The 23286-nt window shown below is 45.6% G+C and overlaps 2 protein-coding genes across 2 annotated transcripts in view; one reads left to right on the top strand and one right to left on the bottom strand.

Annotated features, from left to right (window-relative positions):
- MCPH1 (microcephalin 1) overlaps positions 1-23286 on the bottom strand; it is a gene marked incomplete at its 5' end in the record, with an annotated part of 367307 nt that overhangs the window by 132423 nt on the left and 211598 nt on the right. The gene's annotated exons all lie outside the window — the stretch shown is intronic.
- The window catches only part of ANGPT2 (angiopoietin 2), a 105399-nt gene continuing 93177 nt past the window's right edge, over positions 11065-23286 (top strand). Inside the window, exon 1 of the mRNA XM_038771681.1 lies at positions 11065-11702. Within this exon, the coding sequence (XP_038627609.1) occupies positions 11415-11702 (288 nt within the window). The 5' untranslated portion in view covers positions 11065-11414. The remainder of the gene's footprint in view (positions 11703-23286) is intronic.

Below are 23286 nucleotides of genomic sequence, written 5' to 3'. Positions count from 1 at the left end.
CAGAGTCATACAGCTGACAAGTGGTGGAGCCGGGATTAGAACCCGTGACCTCTGGCTCCCAAGCCCGGGCTTTTTCCACTGAGCCACGCTGCTTCTCAAAGTGACTGAAGTTCTGCAACTGAGATGGTGTTGAGTCACTCTGTGTCCCATTTGCTCTAAAACCCCCAGCCCCATCAAGCGCTCAATAAATACGATTGAATGAATGAATGAATGAATGAATGAACTGTAGGATTCAACTATTTTTCCTTTTCAGAATGGAGCTGTCCTTGGGGCATCACAAGGGATCTTCATTCCTAAGAAAGCAGAAACTGATCGATTTTGATCTTTCCTGAATCTTTCGCTTGGCATCTGGTTGATAATAATAATAATAATAATAATAATAATAATAATAATAATAATAATAATAATAATAATAATAATAATAATGGCATTTGTTAAGCCATCATCTTGTAAACTCCCCAGCACTTGGAACAGTGCTTTGTAAATAGTAAGTGCTTAATGAATGCCACCATTATTATTATTATTAAGCGCTTACTATGTGCCAAGCACTGTTCTAAGCGCTGGGGTGGATACAAGCTAATCGGGTTGTCCCACGTGGGGCTCACAGCCTTAATCCCCATTTTGCAGATGAGGGAACTGAGGCCCAGAGAAGTGAAGTGACTTGTCCAAAGTCACACAGCTGACAAGTGGCAGAGCCGGGATTAGAAGCCATGACCTCTGATTCCCTAGCCCGGGCTCTTTCCACTGAGCCACGCAGCTTCTCACTGTAATCTACTAAGGGCACCCTTTAGAAAATTAATATTGGAATATTTCCCCAAATTACACCTTCATTTTTAATATATTTTCCAGGTTTTACCTATCTATTCGCCACTGAATTTGTGAATGTGGGCACACAGGCATGCACAAGTGTGCACGTGCACATATACAAATACAATCTGACTTTCAATGACTCCTATGAGCAATGGAAATCAGTCCATGATAGCAGAGCTGTCTTGTTACTGGGGTGCTAAAGATGCATGCCCCAAAATAATAATATTAATAATAATGATGGCATTTATTAAGCGCTTACCATGTGCAAAGCACTGTTCTAAGCGCTGGGGAGGATACAAGGTGATCAGGTTGTCCTACGTGGGGCTCACAGTCTTAATCCCTGTTTTACAGATGAGGTCACTGAGGCCCAGAGGATAATAATAATAATAATAATAATGATGGAATTTGTTAAGCGCTTACTATGTGCAAAGCACTGTTCGAAGCACTGGGGAGGTAACAAGATGATCAGGTTGTCCCACGTGGGGCTCACAGTCTTAATCCCCATTTTACAGATGAGGTCACTGAGGACCAGAGAATAATAATAATAATAATGATGATGGCATTTGTTTAGCGCTTACTATCAATCAATCAATCAATCAATCGTATTTATTGAGCGCTTACTATGTGCAGAGCACTGTACTAAGCGCTTGGGAAGTACAAATTGGCATCACATAGAGACAGTCCCTACCCAACAGTGGGCTCACAGTCTAAAAGGGGGAGACAGAGAACAGAACCAAACATACCAACAAAATAAAATAAGTAGGATAGAAATGTACAAGTAAAATAAATAAATAAATAAATAAATAAATAGAGTAATAAATATGTACAACCATATATACATATATACAGGTGCCGTGGGGAAGGGAAGGAGGTAAGACGGGGGGATGGAGAGGGGGACGAGGGGGAGAGGAAAGAAGGGGCTCAATCTGGGAAGGCCTCCTGGAGGAGGTGAGCTCTCAGCAGGGCCTTGAAGGGAGGAAGAGAGCTAGCTTGGCGGATGGGCAGAGGGAGGGCATTCCAGGCCCGGGGGATGACGTGGGCCGGGGGTCGATGGCGGGACAGGCGAGAGCGAGGTACAGTGAGGAGATTAGCGGTGGAAGAGCGGAGGGTGCGGGCTGGGCTGTAGAAGGAGAGAAGGGAGGTGAGGTAGGAGGGGGCGAGGTGATGGACAGCCTTGAAGCCCAGGGTGAGGAGTTTCTGCTTACTATGTGCAAAGCACTGTTCTAAGCACTGTGGAGGTAACAAGGTGATCAGGTTGTCCCACGTGGGGCTCACAGTCTTCATCCCCATTTTCCAGATGAGGGAACTGAGGCACAGAGAAGTGAAGTGACTGCCCCCCGCCTTACCTCCTTCCCTTCCCCACAGCACCTGTATCTATGGACATATGTTTGTACGGATTTATTACTCTATTTATTTTATTTGTACATATTTATTCTATTTATTTTATTTTGTTAATATGTTTTGTTTTGTTCTCTGTCTCCCCCGTCTAGCCTGTGAGCCCGCTGTTGGGTAGGGACCGGCTCTCGATATTGCCAACTGGTACTTCCCAAGCGCTTAGTCCAGTGCTCTGCACACAGTAAGCGCTCAATAAATACGATTGAATGAATGAATGAATGACTCCAAAGCCTGGGCTCTTTCCACTGAGCCACGCTGCTCCTCTGCGATTGAGGTTACAGGGTGATCAGGTTGTCCCACGTGGGGCTCACAGTCTTACCCCCATTTTACAGATAAGGTAACTGAGGCACAGAGAGGTGAAGTGACTTGCCCAAAGTCACACAGCTGACATTTGGCAGAGCCGGGATTTGAACCCATGAACTCTGACTCCAAAGCCCAGGCTCCTTCCACTGAGCCACGCTGCTCAGTGATGTAACCTCTCTGGGCCTCAGTTTCCCCATCTGAAAAATCTTACCCCCTTCCCTTCCCCACAGCACCTGTATATATGTATATATGTTTGTACATATTTATTACTCTATTTATTTATTTTACTTGTACATATCTATTCTATTTATTTTGTTAGTATGTTTGGTTTTGTTCTCTGTCTCCCCCTTTTAGACTGTGAGCCCACTGTTGGGTAGGGACTGTCTCTATATGTTGCCAACTTGTACTTCCCAAGCGCTTAGTACAGTTCTCTGCACACAGTAAGCGCTCAATAAATACGATTGATTGATTGATTAGGAGGCGGGCAGCGTCTAAAAGTTATTGCCAAAAGTTAGGCAATAGCAGAATTCTGGAATCTGAGCAGTCCCACGCCTGTCAAAAATCAAGGTTAGCACGGTCAGATAAACCTATCTTGGACACGATTTCAGTGAATCCAGAAGGCAGCCAGGCCGAGGGGCCATCACTAGAGAAGCAGCGTGGCTCAGTGGAAAGAGCCCGGGCTTGGGAGTCAGAGGTCATGGGTTCTAATTCCGCCTCTGCCACTTGTCAGCTGTGTGACTTTGGGCAAGTCACTTCACTCCTCTGTGCCGCAGCTACCTCATCTGGAAAATGGGGATTAAGACTGCGAGCCCCACGTGGGACAACCTGATTACCTTGTGTCTACCCCAGGGCTTAGAACAGTGCTTGGCACATAATAAGCGCTTAACAAATACAAAAATTATTATTATTATCTTCGGGAAAAATGAGAAACACTGAGTCCACTGAGGCTTTCCCAGACTGAGCCCCTCCTTCCTCTTCCCCTCGTCCCCCTCTCCATCCCCCCATCTTACCTCCTTCCCTTCCCCACAGCACCTGTATATATGTATATATGTTTGTACATATTTATTACTCTCTTTATTTTACTTGTACATATTTATTCTATTTATTTTATTCTGTTAATATGTTTGGTTTTGTTCTCTGTCTCCCCCTTCTAGACAGTGAGCCCACTGTTGGGTAGGGACCGTCTCTCTATGTTGCCAACTTGTACTTCCCAAGCGCTTAGTACAGTGCTCTGCACACAGTAAGCGCTCAATAAATACGATTGAATGAATGAATGATAAATGTCAGGAGACCAGGGTTTGAGTCCCAGTTCTTCCACGGACATATTGTCATCTTGGGCAAATGATGGCCCTTTCTGGCCCTCAATTTTCCTCATCTGTAAAAGGGGAATAAAGTAGTTTTCGCACTCCATGTTGGCCAGCGAGCACACCCAACCGCCTAACCTTGTACCAGTGTTTAATAAATGCCACAGTTATTGCCCAGATCAGATAAAAATGGGCAACCAGATAAAAATCCAGGCTGTGGGTTGCCTCTGAATTCCTGGCTTTTCAATGTACTTTATAATAATAATAATAATAATAATAATAATAATAATAATAATAATGATGGCATTTATTAAGCACTTACTATGTGCAAAGCACTGTTCTAAGCACTGGGGGGATACAAGGTGATCAGGTTGTCCCACAGGGGGGTCACAGTCAACCCCCATTTTACAGATGAGGGAACTGAGGCCCAGAGAAGTTAAGTGACTTGCCCAAGGTCACACAGCTGACAAGTGGCGGAGCCGGGATTTGAACCCACGACCACTGACTCCAAAGCCCGGGCTCTTTCCACTGAGCCACGCTGCTTCTCATTTACGTACATGAATATCTTCTTCACATCCCACCTCCGCCAATCGTCAGCTGTGTGACCTTGGGCAAGTCACTTCACTTCCCTCGGTTCCCTCATCTGTAAAATGGGGATTAAGACTGTGAGCCCCACGTGGGAGGACCCGATCACCTTGTAACCTCCCCAGCGCTTAGAACAGTGCTGTGCACATAGTAAGCACTTAACAAATGCCATCATTATTATTATCCTGTTAGTTACGGAAGAAATATTTCTTTCGGACACCGTGAGAGAAGCGTTAAATATATTAGACTTCTAGGGGGCCATTAAGTGCGTTGCAGCAGCGTATGCGTAACGGAGACAGCAATACATTAAGCGGGGAGTGCCAAACTTTGTCCCCCAAGGACCAGACTAAACATTGCCGGTAGTGGTGAGCCAGTAAGTGCCTGTATGGACTGTCCATCATCGGATGGGGAAAGGGAGGAGGGTCAACGTGCTACCAGACCCGCAGTAGGTAGCCTCCGAAACTCACTACCCTTTCCCACGCTTGGATTGAGATCATCATCATCATCATCATCGATCGTATTTATTGAGCGCCTACTATGTGCAGAGCACTGTACTAAGCGCTTGGGAAGTACAAATTGGCAACGTATAGAGACAGATCCCGGGGACGGTTTGATCCCACCCCAAACGACAAAGGCGCTAGCGGAGGAAGCCGGTGTGAACTCTGATGATCGGCGGCCAGATTCAAATTCGAGACGCGGCACGGCCGAGCAGGAAGAGTCCCTGGGTTCAAATCCTGGTTCTGCCCCCTTGTCGGCTGGGGGACTGTGGGCAAGTCACTTCACTTCCCTGTACCTCGATTACTTCATCTGAAAAGTCATTCAATCGTATTTACTGAGATCATCATCATCATAATAATAATAATGGCATTTATTAAGCGCTTACTATGTGCCAAGCACTGTTCTAAGCGCTGGGAAGGTTACAAGGTGATCAGGTTGTCCCACGGGGGGCTCACATTAATCCCCATTCTACAGATGAGGGAACTGAGGCCCAGAGAAGTTAAGTGACTTGCCCAAAGTCACACAACTGACAAATGGCTGAGCCGGGATTTGAACCCATGACCTCTGACTCTAAAGCCCGTGCTCTTTCCACTGAGCCACACTGCTTCTCAAGTAATAATAATGGCATTTATTAAGCGCTTACTATGTGCAAGGCACTGTTCTAAGCGCTGGGGAGGTTACAAGGTGATCAAGTGGTCCCAAGGGGGCTCACAGTCTTAATCCCCATTTTACAGATGAGGTAACTGAGGCCCAGAGAAGTGAAGTGACTTGCCCAAAGTCACACAGCTGACAAGCGGCGGAGCCGGGATTTGAACCCATGACCTCTGACTCTAAAGCCCGTGCTCTTTCCACTGAGCCACACTGCTTCTCAAGTAATAATAATGGCATTTATTAAGCGCTTACTATGTGCAAGGCACTGTTCTAAGCGCTGGGGAGGTTACAAGGTGATCAAGTGGTCCCAAGGGGGCTCACAGTCTTAATCCCCATTTTACAGATGAGGTAACTGAGGCCCAGAGAAGTGAAGTGACTTGCCCAAAGTCACACAGCTGACAAGCGGCGGAGCCGGGATTTGAACCCATGACCTCTGACTCCAAAGTCCATGCTCTTTCCATTGAGCCACGCTGCTTCCCTGTGAGCACTGCACTAAGCGCTTGAAAATGGGGATTGATACCTGTTCTCCCTCCTACTTAGACTGTGAGCCTCATGTGAGACAGGGACTATGGTCAACCTGACTCTGCAGAGAAGCAGCATGGCACAGTGGAAAAAAGCACGGGCTTTGGACTCAGAGGTCATGGGTTCGAATCCCGGCTCCGCCAATTGTCAGCTGTGTGACTTTGGGCAAGTCACTTCACTTCTCTGGGCCTCAGTTACCTCATCTGTAAAAATGGGGATTAAGACTGTGAGCCCCACGTGGGACAACCTGATCACCCTGTAACCTCCCCAGCGCTTAGAACAGTGCTTTGCACATAGTAAGCGCTTAATAAATGCCATCATCATCATCATCATCAAAATTCATTCAATCGTATTTATTGAGATGTGTGCAGAGCACTGTACTAAGCGCTTGAAAATGGGGATTGATACCTGTTCTCCCTCCTACTTAGACTGTGAGCCTCATGTGAGACAAGGACTATGGTCAACCTGACTCTGCAGAGAAGCAGCATGGCACAGTGGAAAAAAGCACGGGCTTTGGAGTCAGAGGTCATGGGTTCAAATCCCGGCTCCGCCAATTGTCAGCTGTGTGACTTCGGGCAAGTCATTTCACTTCTCTGGGCCTCAGTGACCTCATCTGTAAAATGGAGATGAAGACTGTGAGCCCCCCATGGGACAATCTGATCACCTTGTAACCTCCTCAGTGCTTAGAACAATGCTTTGCACATAGTAAGCACTTAATAAATGCCATTATTATTAATTATTATTATTATTATTATTATCCTGTTTCTGCCCCAGAAGTTAGTACAGTGCTGGCATAGTGAATAGAGCCCACGCCTGGGAGTCAGAAGATCATGGGTTCTAATCCCGATCTGCCACTTGTCTGCTGAGACCTTGGGCAAGTCACTTCACTTCTCTGGGCCTCCGTTACCTCATCTGTGGAATGGGGATTGAGACTGTGAGCTCCACATGGGACAGGGCCTGTGTCCAACCCGATTTACTCATATCTACCCCAGCACTTAGTACAGTGCTTGGCACATAGTGAGCACTTAACAAGTTCCACAGTTATTAATTATCATTAGCACAGAATATGTGCTTAACAAATGCCGTGGTTATTCTTTAGATTAAGTATCTAAACTGTGACTTCTAGATTGTGAGCCCGCCGTTGGGTAGGGACCGTCTCTATATGTTGCCGACTTGTACTTCCCAAGCGCTTAGTACAGTGCTCTGCACACAGTAAGCGCTCAGTAAATACGATTGAATGAATGAAGTATGGGACTGGACTAGACCTGTGAACCATAGTTTGTTTTGTTTTGTTGTCTGTCTTCCCCTTCTAGACTGTGAGCCTATTGTTGGGTAGGGACCGTCTCTATATGTTCCCGATTTGTACTTCCCAAGCGCTTAGTACAGTGCTCTGCACACAGTAAGCGCTCAATAAATACAACTGAATGAATGAATGAATGGCAACCCTGACCTAAACAGCCACCTAGTGGTCTGAAAGAATCAATGTTCCTTCCACAGAGAAGTAATTTTTGCTACATGGAGAATTGGGCACATTTTCCTTTAACAATCATGAAAATTACATAAGTTATCAGTTCCTCTTCAAATAATTGGAGCCAAGAGCCCCTTGCATTACAATCCCTGATGATTATCTACACTATTGCCCCCTCCTCCCCATCCCCATCCCCCCAGCCTTACCTCCTTCCCTTCCCCACAGCACCTGTATATATGTATATATGTTTGTACGCATTTATTACTCTATTTATTTATTTATTTATTTTATTTGTACATATTTATTCTATTTATTTTATTTTGTTAATATGTTTGGTTTTGTTCCCTGTCTCCCCCTTCTAGACTGTGAGCCCACTGTCAGGTAGGGACCGTCTCTATATGTTGCCAACTTGGACTTCCCAAGTGCTTAGTACAGTGCTCTGCACACAGTAAGCACTCAATAAATACGATTGAATGAATGAATGAACTTATTACTTGTATTTGTTGGTCCAGTTCGGCACAGGGGTGAAGTGAATCTTCCAATGCTTTTAGACAGTGAGCCCACTGTTGGGTAGGGACTGTCTCTATATGTTGCCAACTTGTACTTCCCAAGCGCTTAGTACAGTGCTCTGTACACAGTAAGCGCTCAATAAATACGATTGATTGATTGATTGTCAAGGGAGCCTGGAGGACGACTTCACACTGGAGACCAGGGTATTAACTCTTCACACTGCCTCCCTAAGAGTAGGTGCAATGAGCACAAAGGCGCTCAATGACAGCAAACTAGAAGTTTGAAGAGTTAGAGACAAAGAGAGATCGAGAGCGAGGAGGAAGGGTGAAACCAGCAGCTCAAATCCCAGCTGACTACATATGTGCGGTAAAAACAAACCTGATAAAGAAAATAAATGATAAAAAGCACAGCTGTTCGACAGGGACCGTTAGCAAAAAAAAAAAAAAATGGGCAGGCAGGGCAGACGGGACAGATTTTGAGACGTCAATAATAATATTTCTCCTTTTATAACCTCATCTGCCTCCTGCTACCCTGTCAGCAAGTCATTGAGGAAAACCCAGGGTCTTGTTTGATAATCAACAGTTTCAAGAACCCTAGTCAAGTCCGTTTTGCTCACTAGAAATGGATCTGGACTGTGTTTAACTTCTAATCCTTCCGAAGGCTCACTGTCACAGGCCAGGAGATAGAAATAAACTCTTCTGGTCCCTCTGGCTACTCCAATTCTACAGTGACCAGCTGGGATCTAGGATCGCTCCGTGGATATTAGTAAATTCCATCCCTTTCATTTTCCACGTGGGCTGGGAATAAATTCTGGAGGCGGGAGATACCCAGCTCATCGCTTCAAATTCAGTAAGTGGGAGTGCTGGAGAGCTGCTATCCTCTGATGGGTATTTAGTCTGTAACGGTAGGTAGTCAGATTGTGCTTCTGAGGTCTCTGGGGGGAAGGTGCTCACAGCCAAAGTGATGCATCACTTGCTTCTCTGACTCTCCCCTCCATCCTCCTACAACTCGAATTTTGTAAAATCTAAGTAGCAAATAGGTCCAGGAACCACCATAGCCTTCCTAATAACAATAATACTTATGGTACTAATTAAGTGCTTACTCTGTGCCAAGCTCTGGTCTAAGCTCTGGGAAACATATTCATTCATTCATTCATTCAGTCGTATTTATTGAGCGCTTACTGTGTGCAGAGCACTGTACTAAGCACTTGGGAAGTACAAGTTGGCAACATATAGAGACGGTCCCTACGCAACATATAAGTTTATCAGGTTGGACACAGTCCTTGTCCCACATGGGGCTCACAGTCTCAATCCTCACTTTCCAGATGAGGTAACTGAGGCCCAGAGAAAGTGAAATGACTTGCCTTCAAGTGACTTCACAGCAGACATAATAATAATAATAATAATAATAATAATAATAATAATGATGATGGCATTTATTAAGCACTCACTATGTGCAAAGCACTGTTCTAAGCACTGGGGAGGTTACAGGGCGATCAGGTTGTCCCACGGGGGGCTCACAGTCTTAATCCCCATTTTACAGATGAGGTAACTGAGGCACAGAGAAGTGAAATGACTTGCCCAAAGTCACACAGCTGACAATTGGCGGAGCCGGAATTTGAACCCATGACCTCTGACTCCAAAGCCCTTGCTCTTTCCACTGAGCCACGCTGCTCCGGGATTAGAACCCATGACCATCTGACACCCGGGCCCGAGCGCTCCTCACCATAGCGGCCTCTCTGTGGGGCTTTGAGGGCGATCAGGAGAGCCTTGAACAATCGCTCCTCTCCCTAACCGGACTCCTGGAAAAACGGAGACTCTGAGAATCCAGAACAGCCAATCCTCCCATGTCTCCAGGTTCACGCAAAAGTTAAAAAGCAAAATCTTTTTCTACTTCAATCACTTTGGGCTTTTACATTTAGGTTCAGCCAATTGAATGGTTAGTTAAAGGAAATCATTTCTCAGCTATTTAGTATACGTTAACAATAAATAGTCTTATTATTGGCTAGATTTCAAGGCAATCAACGTTTTTTTTTCCTCACTCTCCTGAGTCTGTGAAATCTCAGGCTTTGAGGTGTAAAACTGATCTCTGCTAGGACTAGAAAGCGATTCCTCCCCTTGCCCCCTCCCCTGTCTCCTTCCAAGCAAAGTCTTGACCTGCTAATTGGGGGACGGGGGTCGTTTCTCGACTCTTCTCTGATGAACCAGGTACCGCTACTGTATTGGCTAAGACCATAGGATTAGTGGAGCCGTTCTGGAAGAGCCAGATAGAAAATTGCATTTTCCTAGAGTTCCCTGCTCTCCTCACTCTGACCCCCAATGAAAAAAAGAAACATTCGTTAAATCGTTTTGTCTGGATAAACGATTTGAATGCATTTAAATATTTAAAGTATTTTACACTTTTGTCAAAAAGCACGGCCATTGGCCCTGAAAACAGGATTCAAGAAATAAAAAAGAGAGCAAGAGGTGGAACTATTTAGGAATGAAGTAGAATCAGGGAGAGCTTGACCAGTTCAGCATTAAAGCAATTCCCTTGACACATCTTCTTATGGAGGAGCAAAACGGAGTTGACAATAGCGGAGCTTCTTCCCCTGTATTTGAAATAATAAACCTAAACGAGGGTTCCCAACAACTTTATTTTTTTTTCCTTAAGGGAAGAGACAGGGACTTCATGATTATACTTGGAAGCTAGAGTCCCTCCCTCCGATATATTTGACCAGCTTACCCTGTGAAATGCGTTTCAGGCAAAGGAACACTGATTTCTCTGTCTAGGAAACACTTAATTAGGGTGGTGCTTAGGAAATACCCAGGGGTCCTATAATTGATTAGCCTTTTTTCCGAGGCTTTCTGAAACCTACAGTATTGACTGGACAGCAGAACCTCTGATTTTCCTGTTGCCTTGCCAATGACCCCCTACAGGAAGATAAGGGCTGAGCTGGGAGGGAGGAGCACTTTTAGCTACACATGTCTGGCTGCGCTTATCAACTTATCATATAAGGAGAGGAAAGTGATTGATTCGGATACTGAAGCTGTAGGATCTGGCCAAAGGAGAAAAACAAAAGAAAACACCGCAGCGTAGTTTGAAAGTGTACACCGGTCTCCCAACTGGGACAAGTTTGTTTTTCCTCTTCGCATCTGACAGCTCACGGGACGGCTGGAGAGGAGACAGCACATTGTTGTTGTTGTGTTTTTTTTTTAACCAAGTTAGCTGCTAGGAGGATAAGGAAGAAAAAAAAAAGTCTCACAGTGTGGTTTACACATGGCAGTGTAGCAGAGCATTTCACAGCGAGACAGATAGCTGGATGATTCTGGACTCTTGCTGAGTGTACAGAAGTTTTGCGGGTTTCCTGCCCGATCGCTGAAAGAAGCATGTGGCTGATTGTTTTTTTTACTTTGGGCTCTGATCTCGTCTTAGCTTCAGGCTACAACTCCTTTCGGAAGAGCATGGACACTATCGGGAAGAAACAGTACCAGGTCCAGCACGGGTCGTGCAGCTACACTTTCCTCTTACCGGAGACGGACAACTGCCGTTCTTCTTCCAACACCTATTTCTCCAACGCCGTGCAGAGGGATGCCCCGCTAGACTACGACGATTCAGTGCAAAGACTCCAAGTGCTCGAGAACATCATGGAAAACAACACCCAGTGGCTCATGAAGGTAGGCAAAATAATTTCGGTGAACGCGCTTAAATCCAGCCTCGGTTGGTACTACTCCCTTTCTTGGAAGAGATGCGATGGAGAAAGCGCTTAGAGGGTAGGTTTGAACTTTTTACTTCTCTGCCTGTGGAGTGGTCTTGCCTTCAGTACAAAGGAGACTGAAATCAACTCCCAGCACGCCTACCTTTGAAGTTAGACATCTTTACTAAATACATGGGGGGAGGGAGTGGTATAGGTCTCTGCAAAACATCCACTTTACTATTTTGAGTAATCCCCGCTCTGCAGCACCCCTGGCTAGGGACCTTATAAACTGGCTGACGGCATGTAGGGGAAGTCGGAAGCAGCACAACATGGCCAGAATCAGGAAAACTGTGATAATCAAGCTAATTACTGATAAATAACGAAGGGGGGGCAATCCTTCCCTCCTGGACTCAAGTGGTTTGCCAATTTCCTGGATGTATTTACTGGAGCAGTTGAGCGCCCTTGGCAGATTAGAGGAAATTAAGTAAAAGAGACCACAGGATGCAATGCTTTAATACTGCAGGTTTAGAAACGGGATGGATTTTTCCCAGGTTCCGTTGGGATTCAGCTCTGCGACTCTCTCTAGACTGGGCTGAAAATACGCCCATCTGCAAGGAATGTTTAGAATCAGTTAAGCTGAACCGATGTCGCTTCCCAAACTCCCCGGCCGTGTCTGCAGACTGTAATTCTTCCTCCGTATCGCAGAGTTTACAAGGAAACTTAAAGCAAAATGTTCTTTAGGCAACAGGGTTCCCCACGCTAGTGTTACGTTTTGTACAAAAAGCGGGGGGTCATTTCATTGCTGAGAAAAAAGGGAAAGGCTTCAGGGACTGTATTGGCTGTCACACGATCAGTTTGTCTAAAAGTATTAGTACAGAGTGGAAGACAATGTTAAAATAGTGAACGAACTAAAATTCTACATAAAGAGCAAGCTGGGAATAAAACTGCATTCAGTCACCGTGCAACAGTCTGTCAAAGCCAACAGTTTATTTTCTTAATTTAGAGTGATCTTTCATTTCACCACGGGTTATAAATTCCAAGCAGGGGTAGGAGGAAGCCCATTATCATCTTGCAGCAGATCTTTACTCCTTAAATGTTTCATTCCCCTTACATCCGTGCATCTTATGGTTTAATTAATCCTGCAAGGAATCTTGCTAGGGGCCACAGTTTTGTTCGCCAATTATAGGACTAGCAATCCCTGCAAGATGGGCTTGTATCCCTCTGGAAATTTCACCCCAAGGAGTGTCCTTATCCCAGGAGGAGAGAAAAGGTATCAATTGGGGAATTTTCCATTCAAACATCTGTAAACAGTTATCGCTACCTCCGCTGTGGCTATTCTCTGGTCAAGGTTTACTTTATCCATGAGGAGAGAAGCAAGAACGGGCAGTACTCCCGCATGCGCAGGCAAGTTTGCAGCTGGCCTTTCAAATATGCAATAATATAAGGTCACCGATTTGAAAGCAGGACAGCGAAAATCCTACCTGCCCCTTACTTCCTGCTTCCTTCTCTCCATTGTTTTGCTGTACTTAATACTCTACCCCTTTTTTACTGTGCCACAGTTAAGACCAATCCTTAGAAAGGGATGAAAGAAACACCAGTAGTAAACATTCTAATCTATCCAGCTGGTAAGGCATTTCCTAAAATAAACAGCCAAGGAGCATAAAAGAAAGTCTCACCCCATGCTAAATTGTATTTGCTTAATTAAGTGACATCAAGTAAGCCTAAAACCCTGTAAAGAATTTCATCATCCCCTGAGCCAAATTAGCCCTTTTCCTGCCCGAAATTCTTTATAGGAAGACAGAGGATAAGCAAGCAAATGCAGAATAGTCAGTCAGCCAGCCTGGGAGGCCAACTCAAACTCCAATCTTTCTTCCCTCAACTGGTCAATATTTGAACAGACAGGGGGACAATTGGGTTTTAGGATTCTCACTTTTGAGCTCTAACTAGATAGCCCTACAGGATGACTTTCTGTTTACCTTTCTGGAGGTTTAAGTACCTGCTCTCCACCCTATCTCCTTGATCTAGAAAGTGCACCTGAAAAAGGCAAACCCTGAAATTCCCCTGGCTTGGGGACTCGCACCTGAATTGCTAGGAGGGTGCACAGAAAGGAAAAAGGAAACCTTGCAGGGATTGGCTGCAGCCTGCTTTTAATTCTTTGTTTCCTTAATATTGCCTATCACACTAGTTTGCTACTGCTACAATGAAAGAAAGAACAGCTCAGTGAGAGAAACTGCATCACTTGTCAGTCAAACGTAATTACTTAATAATAAGAATAATGATGGTATTTATTAAGCTCTTACTATGTGCAAAGCACTGTTCTAAGCGCTGGGGAGGTAACAAGGTGATCAGGTTGTCCCACGGGGGGCTCACAGTCTTAATCCCCATTTTACAGATGAGGTCACTGAGGCACAGAGAAGTGAAGTGACTTGCCCAAAGTCACACAGCTGACAACTGGCGGAGCTGGGATTTGAACCCATGACCTCTGACTCCAAAGCCCAGGCCCTTTCCACTGAGCCATGCTGCTTCTCTACTTATTTCCTAGGAAGACTGAAAAAAATAATACCTTTTCCCCTTTGCGGAACCTTCAAAAAAATCAGTCCGTTTTGAGGCTAGGACCACGAAATATGGAGTGCTAGGAAATTTTAAAATTACCACATATGATTATTTCAAGTTTCTAAGTGAAGTTAGCTGAATATGCTTAGCTCTAGCTCTGAATACGCTCTGCCCGCCTTCCAAGAATCCCACAACCACCCCTTTAATCTAGAGCCAAAGGAAATGTCAAATATGCGAGTGAGAGATGGAAGGTATATGAGTGGAACATCCTACTTTAGAATGCAGACAACCGAAATTGATTATCTTGCAAAACAAACATTTTAGTGTGCAACGAAGCTGCAAGTGTCCCATTTACTTTTAACTCTGCAGCTAAGCTGCTCCAGTATCTCTCACACTAGTGGAACACTTGAAGAAGGTCCCTTTACTTAAATTGGATCATAGTGCTTGAAATATAAATTAAAATTCGTAGCGATTAGTACAGCGCTCTGCACACGGTAAGCGCTCAATAAATATGATAGAATGAATTTGATGTCACAAATGGCAGGGGACAGAGACTAAAATATCTTTTAAATAACTACTTTACAACACAGGATATCACAACTCTCCAGGCTCTGCCCATAATCAAAGGCCTCCTGACATCTCACCTCCTCCAGCAAGCTTTCTTGGATTAATTCCCGGCACCCCAAAGCGTAATAACCTATCAGCCATCTCTACCCCTTATACATACTGTCTAGGTATGGATTTATACTTATTGATACCACTTGAACGCATTTATGTTCATCCTCAGTACTTATATAAGTATGTTGATTTGATATTGCACACTTGAGTATACTCCATTTTAAAACATTTTTACATATCTCCCATTAAAAAATAAGTTACTTGTGGGCAGGGGAATGCACCTCTTTGTACTGTATGCAGAACAGTGCACAGTAAATGCTCAGAAGAAGCTATTACTTCTAACTCTCCGTACTATCACAAGCAACCAGGAACTGATTATAAGTGTTGCTGCTAAAATAGTTACTTCATCCCAAAGCCCGATAGGGAAAACTCCACTATTTGCCATTCAGGTGGTTATAGGGAGAATAATTTTTCATGCCCCTAGAGAATGATGTGTATCATAAACATGTTATCATCCTCTTTGTGAGATAATGCCACTTCATACTAAATTTATATTTGGGGGTTAAAACAATTGTCAACACATAGATAGGAAAACCTCAGTGCTGCAGTTCCACCAGTGTAAAAATGTGGTCCTTGCAAATCACAAGTACAATGTAATCAGGTTGTCCCACGTGGGGCTCACAGTCTTAATCCCCATTTTACAGATGAGGGAACTGAGTCACAGAGAAGTTAAGTGGCTTGCCCAAGGTCACACAGCTGACAAGTGGAAGAGGTGGGATTAGAACCCAAGTCCCTGACTCCCAAGCCCGTGCTCTTGTCATTAAGTCACGCTGCTTCATGGGTTCTACTCCCCACTCTGCCACTTGTCTGCTGTGTGACCTTGGGCAAGTCGCTTCACTTCTCTGGGCCTCACTTACCTCAGGTGTAAAATGGGGATGGAGATTGGGAGCCCCGTGTGGGACAGGGATTGTGTCCAACCAGATTTGCCTGTACCCACCCCAGTGCTTAGTACAGTGCCTGGAGCATAGTAAGGGCTGAACAAATACTGAGAAGCAGCATGACTCAGTGGAAAGAGCACGGGCTTTGAAGTCAGAGGTCATGGGTTCAAATCCCAGCTCTGCCACTTTCATTCATTCAATCGAATTTATTGAGCGCTTACTGTGGGCAGAGCACTGTACTAATAATAATAATACGATGGCATTTATTAAGCTCTTACTATGTGCAAAGCACTGTACTAAGCACTGAAAGCGCTTTGGAAGTACAAGCTGGCAACATATAGAGACGGTCCCTACCCAACAGCGGGCTCACTTAGCTGTGTGACTCTGGGCAAGTCACCTCACCTCTCTGTGCCTCAGTTACCTCCGTGGCTCAGCAGGGAAGCAGCGGGGCTCAGCGGAAAGAGCCCGGGCTTTGAAGTCAGAGGTTATCTGTTCAAATCCCAGCTATGCCATTTGTCAGCTGTGTGACTTTGGGCAAGTCATTTCACTTCTCTGGGCCTCAGTTACCTCCTCTGTAAAATGGGGATGAAGACTGTGAGCCCCACGTGGGACAACCTGATCACCTGGTAAATTCCCCAGTGCTTAGAACAGTGCTTTGCACATAGTAAGGGCTTAATAAATGCCATCATTATTATCTGTAAAATGGGGATTAAGACTGTGAGCCCTCCATGGGACAACCTGATCACCTTGTAACCTCCCCAGTGCTTTGCACATAGTAAATGCTTAATAAAGGCCATCAAAAAAAATACCACAGTTATTATTACTATCCCGGCATGGAGAGTGAAAGGGCAAGCCCAGGGGGCTGGGGCTTTGAATCATCAAGGCCCCAGGAGCTCTGGTAGGTCCCGGCACAAACTAAGCCTGTTTCAAACTGATGTGCTTGAAAATTGCTTCTTCCCGAGATGGCCCGAAAGGTAAAACTCGATTGCCTTTCAGACACACTTGGCCAGAGCTGACTTGAAAGAGTTTTAACTGGTCCCGGTTCAGTTGCCTTCCCACTGCTCCTCACGCTGCTAAACGGGATGGGAAGGAAGGGGAACGCGTGTTGAGGCCGCCCCCGGCTACGGAAAACCAGGGTCGCTCACTTGGCAGTGCAGAGGCTGGATGGAGGCAGAGAGCCAAGAGGTGGGGGGAGTGCTCAACCACGGCAAACTAGGTGAGACTACCTCCTCTGTCGGAGCAGGCTAACTTCCCATCATTTCCACAACGCCCGGCCCCACGGGAATACTCTAAGGAGCCAGGGCAACGAGTGGCTAGGGTATTCTTCACCTCAGTTACCTCATCTGTCAAATGGGGATTAGGACTGTGAGCCCCCCGTGGGACAACCCGATCACGTTGTAACCACCCCAGCACTTAGAGCAGTGCTTTGCATATAGTAAGCGCTTAGTAAATGCCATTATTATTATTATTATTATTATTATTATTTCAGCTGTGTGACTTTGGGCAAGTCACTTATAATAATGATGATGGCATTTATTAAGCACTTACTATGTGCAAAGCACTGTTCTAAGTGCTGGGGAGGTTACCAGGTGATCAGGTTGTCCCACGGGGGGCTCACAGTCTTCATCCCCATTTTCTAGATGAGGGAACTGCGGCCCAGAGAAGTTAAGTGACTTGCCCAAAGTCACCCAGCTGACAAGTGGCGGAGCCGGGATTTGAACCCATGACCTCTGACTCCAAAGCCTGGGCTCTTTCCACTGTGCCATGCTGCTTCTATTCATTTCAGTTCTCTGGGCCTCAGTGACCCCATCTGTAAAATGGGGATTAAGACTGTGAGCCCCATGTGGTACAACCTGATCACCTTGTATCCCCCCAGCGCTTAGAACAGTGCTTTGCACATAGTAAGCGCTTAATAAATGCCATCATCATTATTATTATTATTACACGTCAACTGTCAGGGATTCTGAGAGCGCAAATAATATCTCTCTGTGTGTCCTTCCTCCTAATAAAAATAACCATGGTCTCTGAGAAGAGCGTACTCTGCGCCACGCACTGAGCACTGGGGCAGACAGAAAAGATAATCGATTTGGACACAGTTCTGTCTCACATGGGGCAGTTCTCCTCGATTCCATCTCTTCCTTAACATCATTCCCTACTAGGGGAAATCAAGATACGACAGAACGCCAGTGGCTCAGTGGAAAGAGCCCGGGCTTTGGAGCCAGAGGTCATGGGTTCAAATCCCGGCTCCGCCAACTGTCAGCTGTGTGACTTTGGGCAAGTCACTTAACTTCCCTGGGCCTCCTTTCCCTCATCTGTAAAATGGGATTAAGACTGTGAGCCCCCCGTGGGGCAACCTGATCACCTTGTAACCCCCCCAGCGCTTAGAACAGTGCTTTGCACATTGTAAGCGCTTAATAAATGCCATTAATAAAAAAAGGCAGGAAGGGACACACAGAGGACATCAAATAGAAGGGAGGAGAGAGGAGAAGGGGAAGGAGGAGTAAATAATAATGATGGCATTTATTAAGTGCTTACTACATGCAAAGCACTGTTCTAATAATAATAATAATAATAATGATGGCATGAATAATAATGAACCCATGACCTCTGACTCCAAAGCCTGGGCTCTTTCCACTGAGCCACGCTGCTTCTGAGCACTGGGGAGGTTACAAGGTGATCAGGTTGTCCCATGGGGGGCTCACAGTCTTCATCCCCATTTGACAGATGCGGTAGCTGAGGCACAGAGAAGTGAAGTGACTTGCCCAAAGTCACAGAGCTGCCAATTGGTCACACAGCTGACAACTGGAAAAGGGCAAGGAGAGGCGTGGAGGGCGAGAGCAGCATAGAGGAGGAGGAGCAGCGGCAGGACAGTGCTTTGGCCCAGAAACCTCATTCATTCAATCATATTTATTGAGCGCTTACTGTGTGCAGAGCACTGTACTAAGCGCTTGGGAAGTCCAAGTTGGCAACATATAGAGACGGTCCCAACCCAACAGTGGGCTCACAGTCTGAAACCTCAATCGTCATTTGCTGAACTGATGCAACTGCTGCTACGATTCCCCTCTAAACTGAGTCACAAAGGCTTCTGGCGCTCCTGGAAACCCACCGCTTCAGCCGTGGAGAAACCTTCCAGGAAACAACTCGGAAAGGGCCAGTTCAGCTGCGTTAGCTGGCTGCTGAACCTGAACTTCCCAAGCACTTAGTACAGTGCTCTGCACACAGTAAGCGCTCAATAAATACGATTGAATGAATGAATGAATGCTGAAGAGGTGGGTGGGCCGGGGGGAGAAAGTGGACAGCCTCTCCTTACCATCTCCCCTTCATTTCCCCCTCTCACCGCCCCCTTGCATTTCCATGCCAGGCCACCATTGTTATCATAATAATAATGGCATTTTATTAAGCGCTTACTATGTGCAAAGCACTGTTCTAAGCGCTGGGGAGGTTACAAGGTGATCAGGTTGTCCCACGCGGGGCTCACAGTCTTAATCCCCATTTGACAGATGAGGTAACTGAGGAACAGAGAAGTGAAGTGACTTGCCCAACGTCACACAGCTGACAAGTGGTGGAGCCGGGATTGGAACCCAGGACTTCTGACTCCAAAGCCCGGGCTCTTTCCCCTGAGCCACTGTTGTCGGCGCTCCTCCCAACATCCAGCCTTAAGCGGGATCTTGAGGGGTCCTACCAGAATAATAATAATAATAACAATAATAATAATGGCATTTGAAGCCCTTATCTGATGGGGGGCTGAAACTCCCAGAATTGTAACCCCCTTGTAATATCACTGCAGGATTTCCATTTTCCCAGAGGCCCCAGGCCTTCTCAGCAGTTTCTCCGGTTTCTTACCCACCCACACCAGGTTTTCCCAGGCTGGAAAGAAGAACTTTCTGCCCCTTTACTAAAGCTGTGCAAAATCCAGGCCGGGGTCTAACTCCAGTTTCCCTTCCCAGTCCCCACTCAAACAGCAAGAAACTCCCCTGACAGAGGATGATGCAGGTTTCGTTCTCAAGCTGGAGCTCCTTTATATTCTGGGAAGAGCCCGGCCTTGGGAGTCAGAGGTCGTGGGTTCTAATTCCGCCTCCGCCACTGATGAGCTGTGTGACTTTGGGCAAGTCGCTTGACTTCTCTGTGCTTCAGTTACCTCATCTGTAAAATGGGGATTAAAAACTGTGAGCCCCACGTGGGACAACCTGATTACCTTGTGTCTACCCCAGCGCTTAGAACAGTGCTCGGCACATAGTAAGCCCTTAACGAATGCCATCATCATCATCTTCAGCGTGAAACACCAGTTTCCATATCTGGGTTTCCTGGTAGGGGACATCATCTTCTTTCCCTCGTCTTCCTCCTGGTCTCTTAGTAGTAGCAATAACACCTTATTAATTGTTTCCTGGGTACAGAGCACTGTACTAACCAGTTGTAGAGAAAACAGAGATGAGAAGTAGACATAAGTCCTTCTTCCTCAGCGGGGCTCACAATCTAAGATTGTAAGCAGAGGGAAGGGACTGGAGTTCGTTATGGGCAGGGAACGTGTCTCCTAATTCCACTGTACTCTTCCAAGTGCTTAGTACAGTGCTCTGCACAATAAATATTCATTCATTCAATCGTATTTATTGAGCGCTTACTGTGTGCAGAGCACTGTACTAAGTGCTTGGGAAGTACAAGTTGGCAACATATAGAGACGGTCATCATCATCATCATCATCATCAATCGTATTTATTGAGCGCTTACTATGTGCAGAGCACTGTACTAAGCGGTCCCTACCCAACAACGGGCTCACGGTCTAGAAGGGGGAGACAGACAACAAAACAGGCACATCAGAAATGATGAAATCTACTGCTGCCTGCTTACTCGTGATGTCTGTCTAGACTGTAAGCCCGCTGTGGGCAGGGATCCTCTCTCTCTATTGCTGTATTGTACTTTCCAAGTGCTTAGTACAGTGCTCTTCACACTGAGCGCTCAATAAATATGACTGAATAAATAAAACTCAACGGAAACAGATATAAAATGTGAAAACAAAGTCAGTAGGATGCTGTGGCTAGAGGAGCAGAATTTCAGACTCTGTGGGCTCCGAGTTCAAAGCACACCCAAAGCCACGGCAACTATTTGGAGAAGCAGCGTGGCTCAGCGGAAACAGCCCGGGCTTTGGAGTCAGAGTTCATGGGTTCAAATCCCGGCTCCGCCAATTGTCAGCTTGTGACTTTGGGCAAGTCGCTTCACTTCTCTGGGCCTCAGTTCCCTCATCTGTAAAATGGGGATTATGACGGTGAGCCCCCCGTGGGACAACCTGATCACCTTGTAAACCTCCCCAGCGCTTAGAACAGTGCTTTGCACATAGTAAGCACCTAATAAATGCCATTATTATTATTATTATTATTATTACTTCAGCAGCCAGTGGTCTTCTTGGGGTTTTGTTTTTCTGTCTTCTGTAGAGCCAGGATTAGAATCCGGGTCTCCTGAATACCAGTGTGGTTCTCTTTCCAAAAGACCACCCGGCTTCTTTAGGACAACCCAACGTGACCTAACGAGGACATAGCTCTGCATCTGGCCAGATGTGAGCTGGTCTTCGGGGTTGGAATCCCACATTTAAGCGCTTAGTACAGTGCTCTGCACACAGTAAGTGCTCAATAAATACGATTGATTATTTAGCAGTGGAAACACCTAGCGATTCATCAGATCATGGTCAACTGTACAACGCTGAATATGGGGACAAAACTATTTCCCAAACTCCGCAGGCTCTACCCGTTAGGCTGAAATATGATCTTGCTCAATGGTAAAAGGAACATTTTTGCATCCAGTTTTAAATGATAATAATAATAATGATGCTTATTAAGTGCTTACTATGTGCAAAGCACTATTCTAAGCGCTGGGGAGGTTACAAGGTAATCAAGTTGCCCCACGGTGGGGCTCACAGTCTTACTCCCCCATTTGACAGATGAGGTAACGGAGGCTCAGAGAAGTGAAGTGACTTTCATTCATTCATTCATTCATTCAATCGTATTTATTGAGCGCTTACTGTTTGCAGAGCACTGTACTAAGCGCTTGGGAAGTCCAAGTTGGCAACAGATAGAGATGGTCCCTACCCAACAGTGGGCTCACAGTCTAGAAGGGGGAGACAGACAACAAAACAAAACATATAAACCAAATAAAATAAATAGAATAAATAAGTACAAGTAAAATAAATAGAGTAATAAATATGTACAAACATATATACATATATGCAGGTGCTGTGGGGAAGGGAAGGAGGTAAGATGGGGGAATGGAGAGGGGGACGAGGGGGAGAGGAAAGAAGGGGCTCAGTCTGGGAAGGCCTCCTGGAGGAGGTGAGCTCTCAGTAGGGCTCTCAGTAGTAGCTCTCAGTGCAAAGCACTGTTCTAAGCACTGGGGAAGTTACAAGGTGATCAGGTTGTCCCACGGGGGGCTTACAGTCTTAATCCCCATATTACAGATGAGGTAACTGAGGCCCAGAGAAGTGAAGTGACTTGCCCAAAGTCATACAGCTGACAATTGGCAGAGCCAGGATTTGAACCCATGACCTCTGACTCCAAAGCCCGGGATCTTTCCACTGAGCCACGCTGCTTCTCGCTGCATGATCTTGCTCCATGGTAAAAGAAACATTTTTGCATCCGGTTTTAAACCAATTGAAACTATTTTTTTGTGTGTGTTGGAGGAAAGCATTAAAATTATAGGCATTTCATTGTCTGGAACAAGCATGAGAATTATTAAGGATTTGTCAGTTCTTATGTTTAACCCTTAAATAACTCTTTCAGTATACTAAAGGGTGGGTTAGCTTGGTTTCTAGAGCCTTAATCAATCAATCAATCGTATTTATTGAGCACTTACTGTGTGCAGAGCACTGTACTAAGCTCTTGGGAAGTACAAGTTGGCAACATATAGAGACGGTCCCTACCCAACAGCGGGCTCACAGTCTAGAATCTAAAATCAGATTCCCTCCAGGAAGCCTTCCCTGATGAATCTGCATGGCTCAATGGAAAGAGCCCGGGCTTTGGAGTCAGAGGTCATGGGTTCAGATCCCGGCTCCATCACTTGTCAGCTGTGTGACTTTGGGCAAGTCACTTAACTTCTCTGGGCCTCAAGTTACCTCATCTGTAAAATGGGGATTAAGACTGTGAGCCCCACGTGGGACAACCTGATCACCTTGTAACGTCCCCAGCGCTTAGAACACTGCTTTGCACAGAGTAAGTGCTTAATAAATGCCATTATTATTATTCTCTGGGCCTCAGTTCCCTCTTTCTGTAAAATGGGGATTAAGACTGTGAGCCCCCCATGGGACAACCTGATCACCTCGTATCCTCCCCAGCACTTAGAACAGTGCTTTGCACATAATAAGGGCTTAATAAATGCCATCATTATTATTATTTTTATTACAATATCACAGACTTTTAGATGTGTTTCCTGCCCACAACGACATGTGCTTGAGTCCCTACCCTCAAAGCACCT

This window comes from Tachyglossus aculeatus, chromosome X1, assembly GCF_015852505.1.
Source record: "Tachyglossus aculeatus isolate mTacAcu1 chromosome X1, mTacAcu1.pri, whole genome shotgun sequence".
Classification (NCBI taxonomy): Eukaryota; Metazoa; Chordata; class Mammalia; order Monotremata; family Tachyglossidae; genus Tachyglossus; species Tachyglossus aculeatus.
The sequence above is the reverse complement of the archived record's forward strand: the minus strand, read 5'-3'. Positions and strand labels throughout refer to the sequence as shown.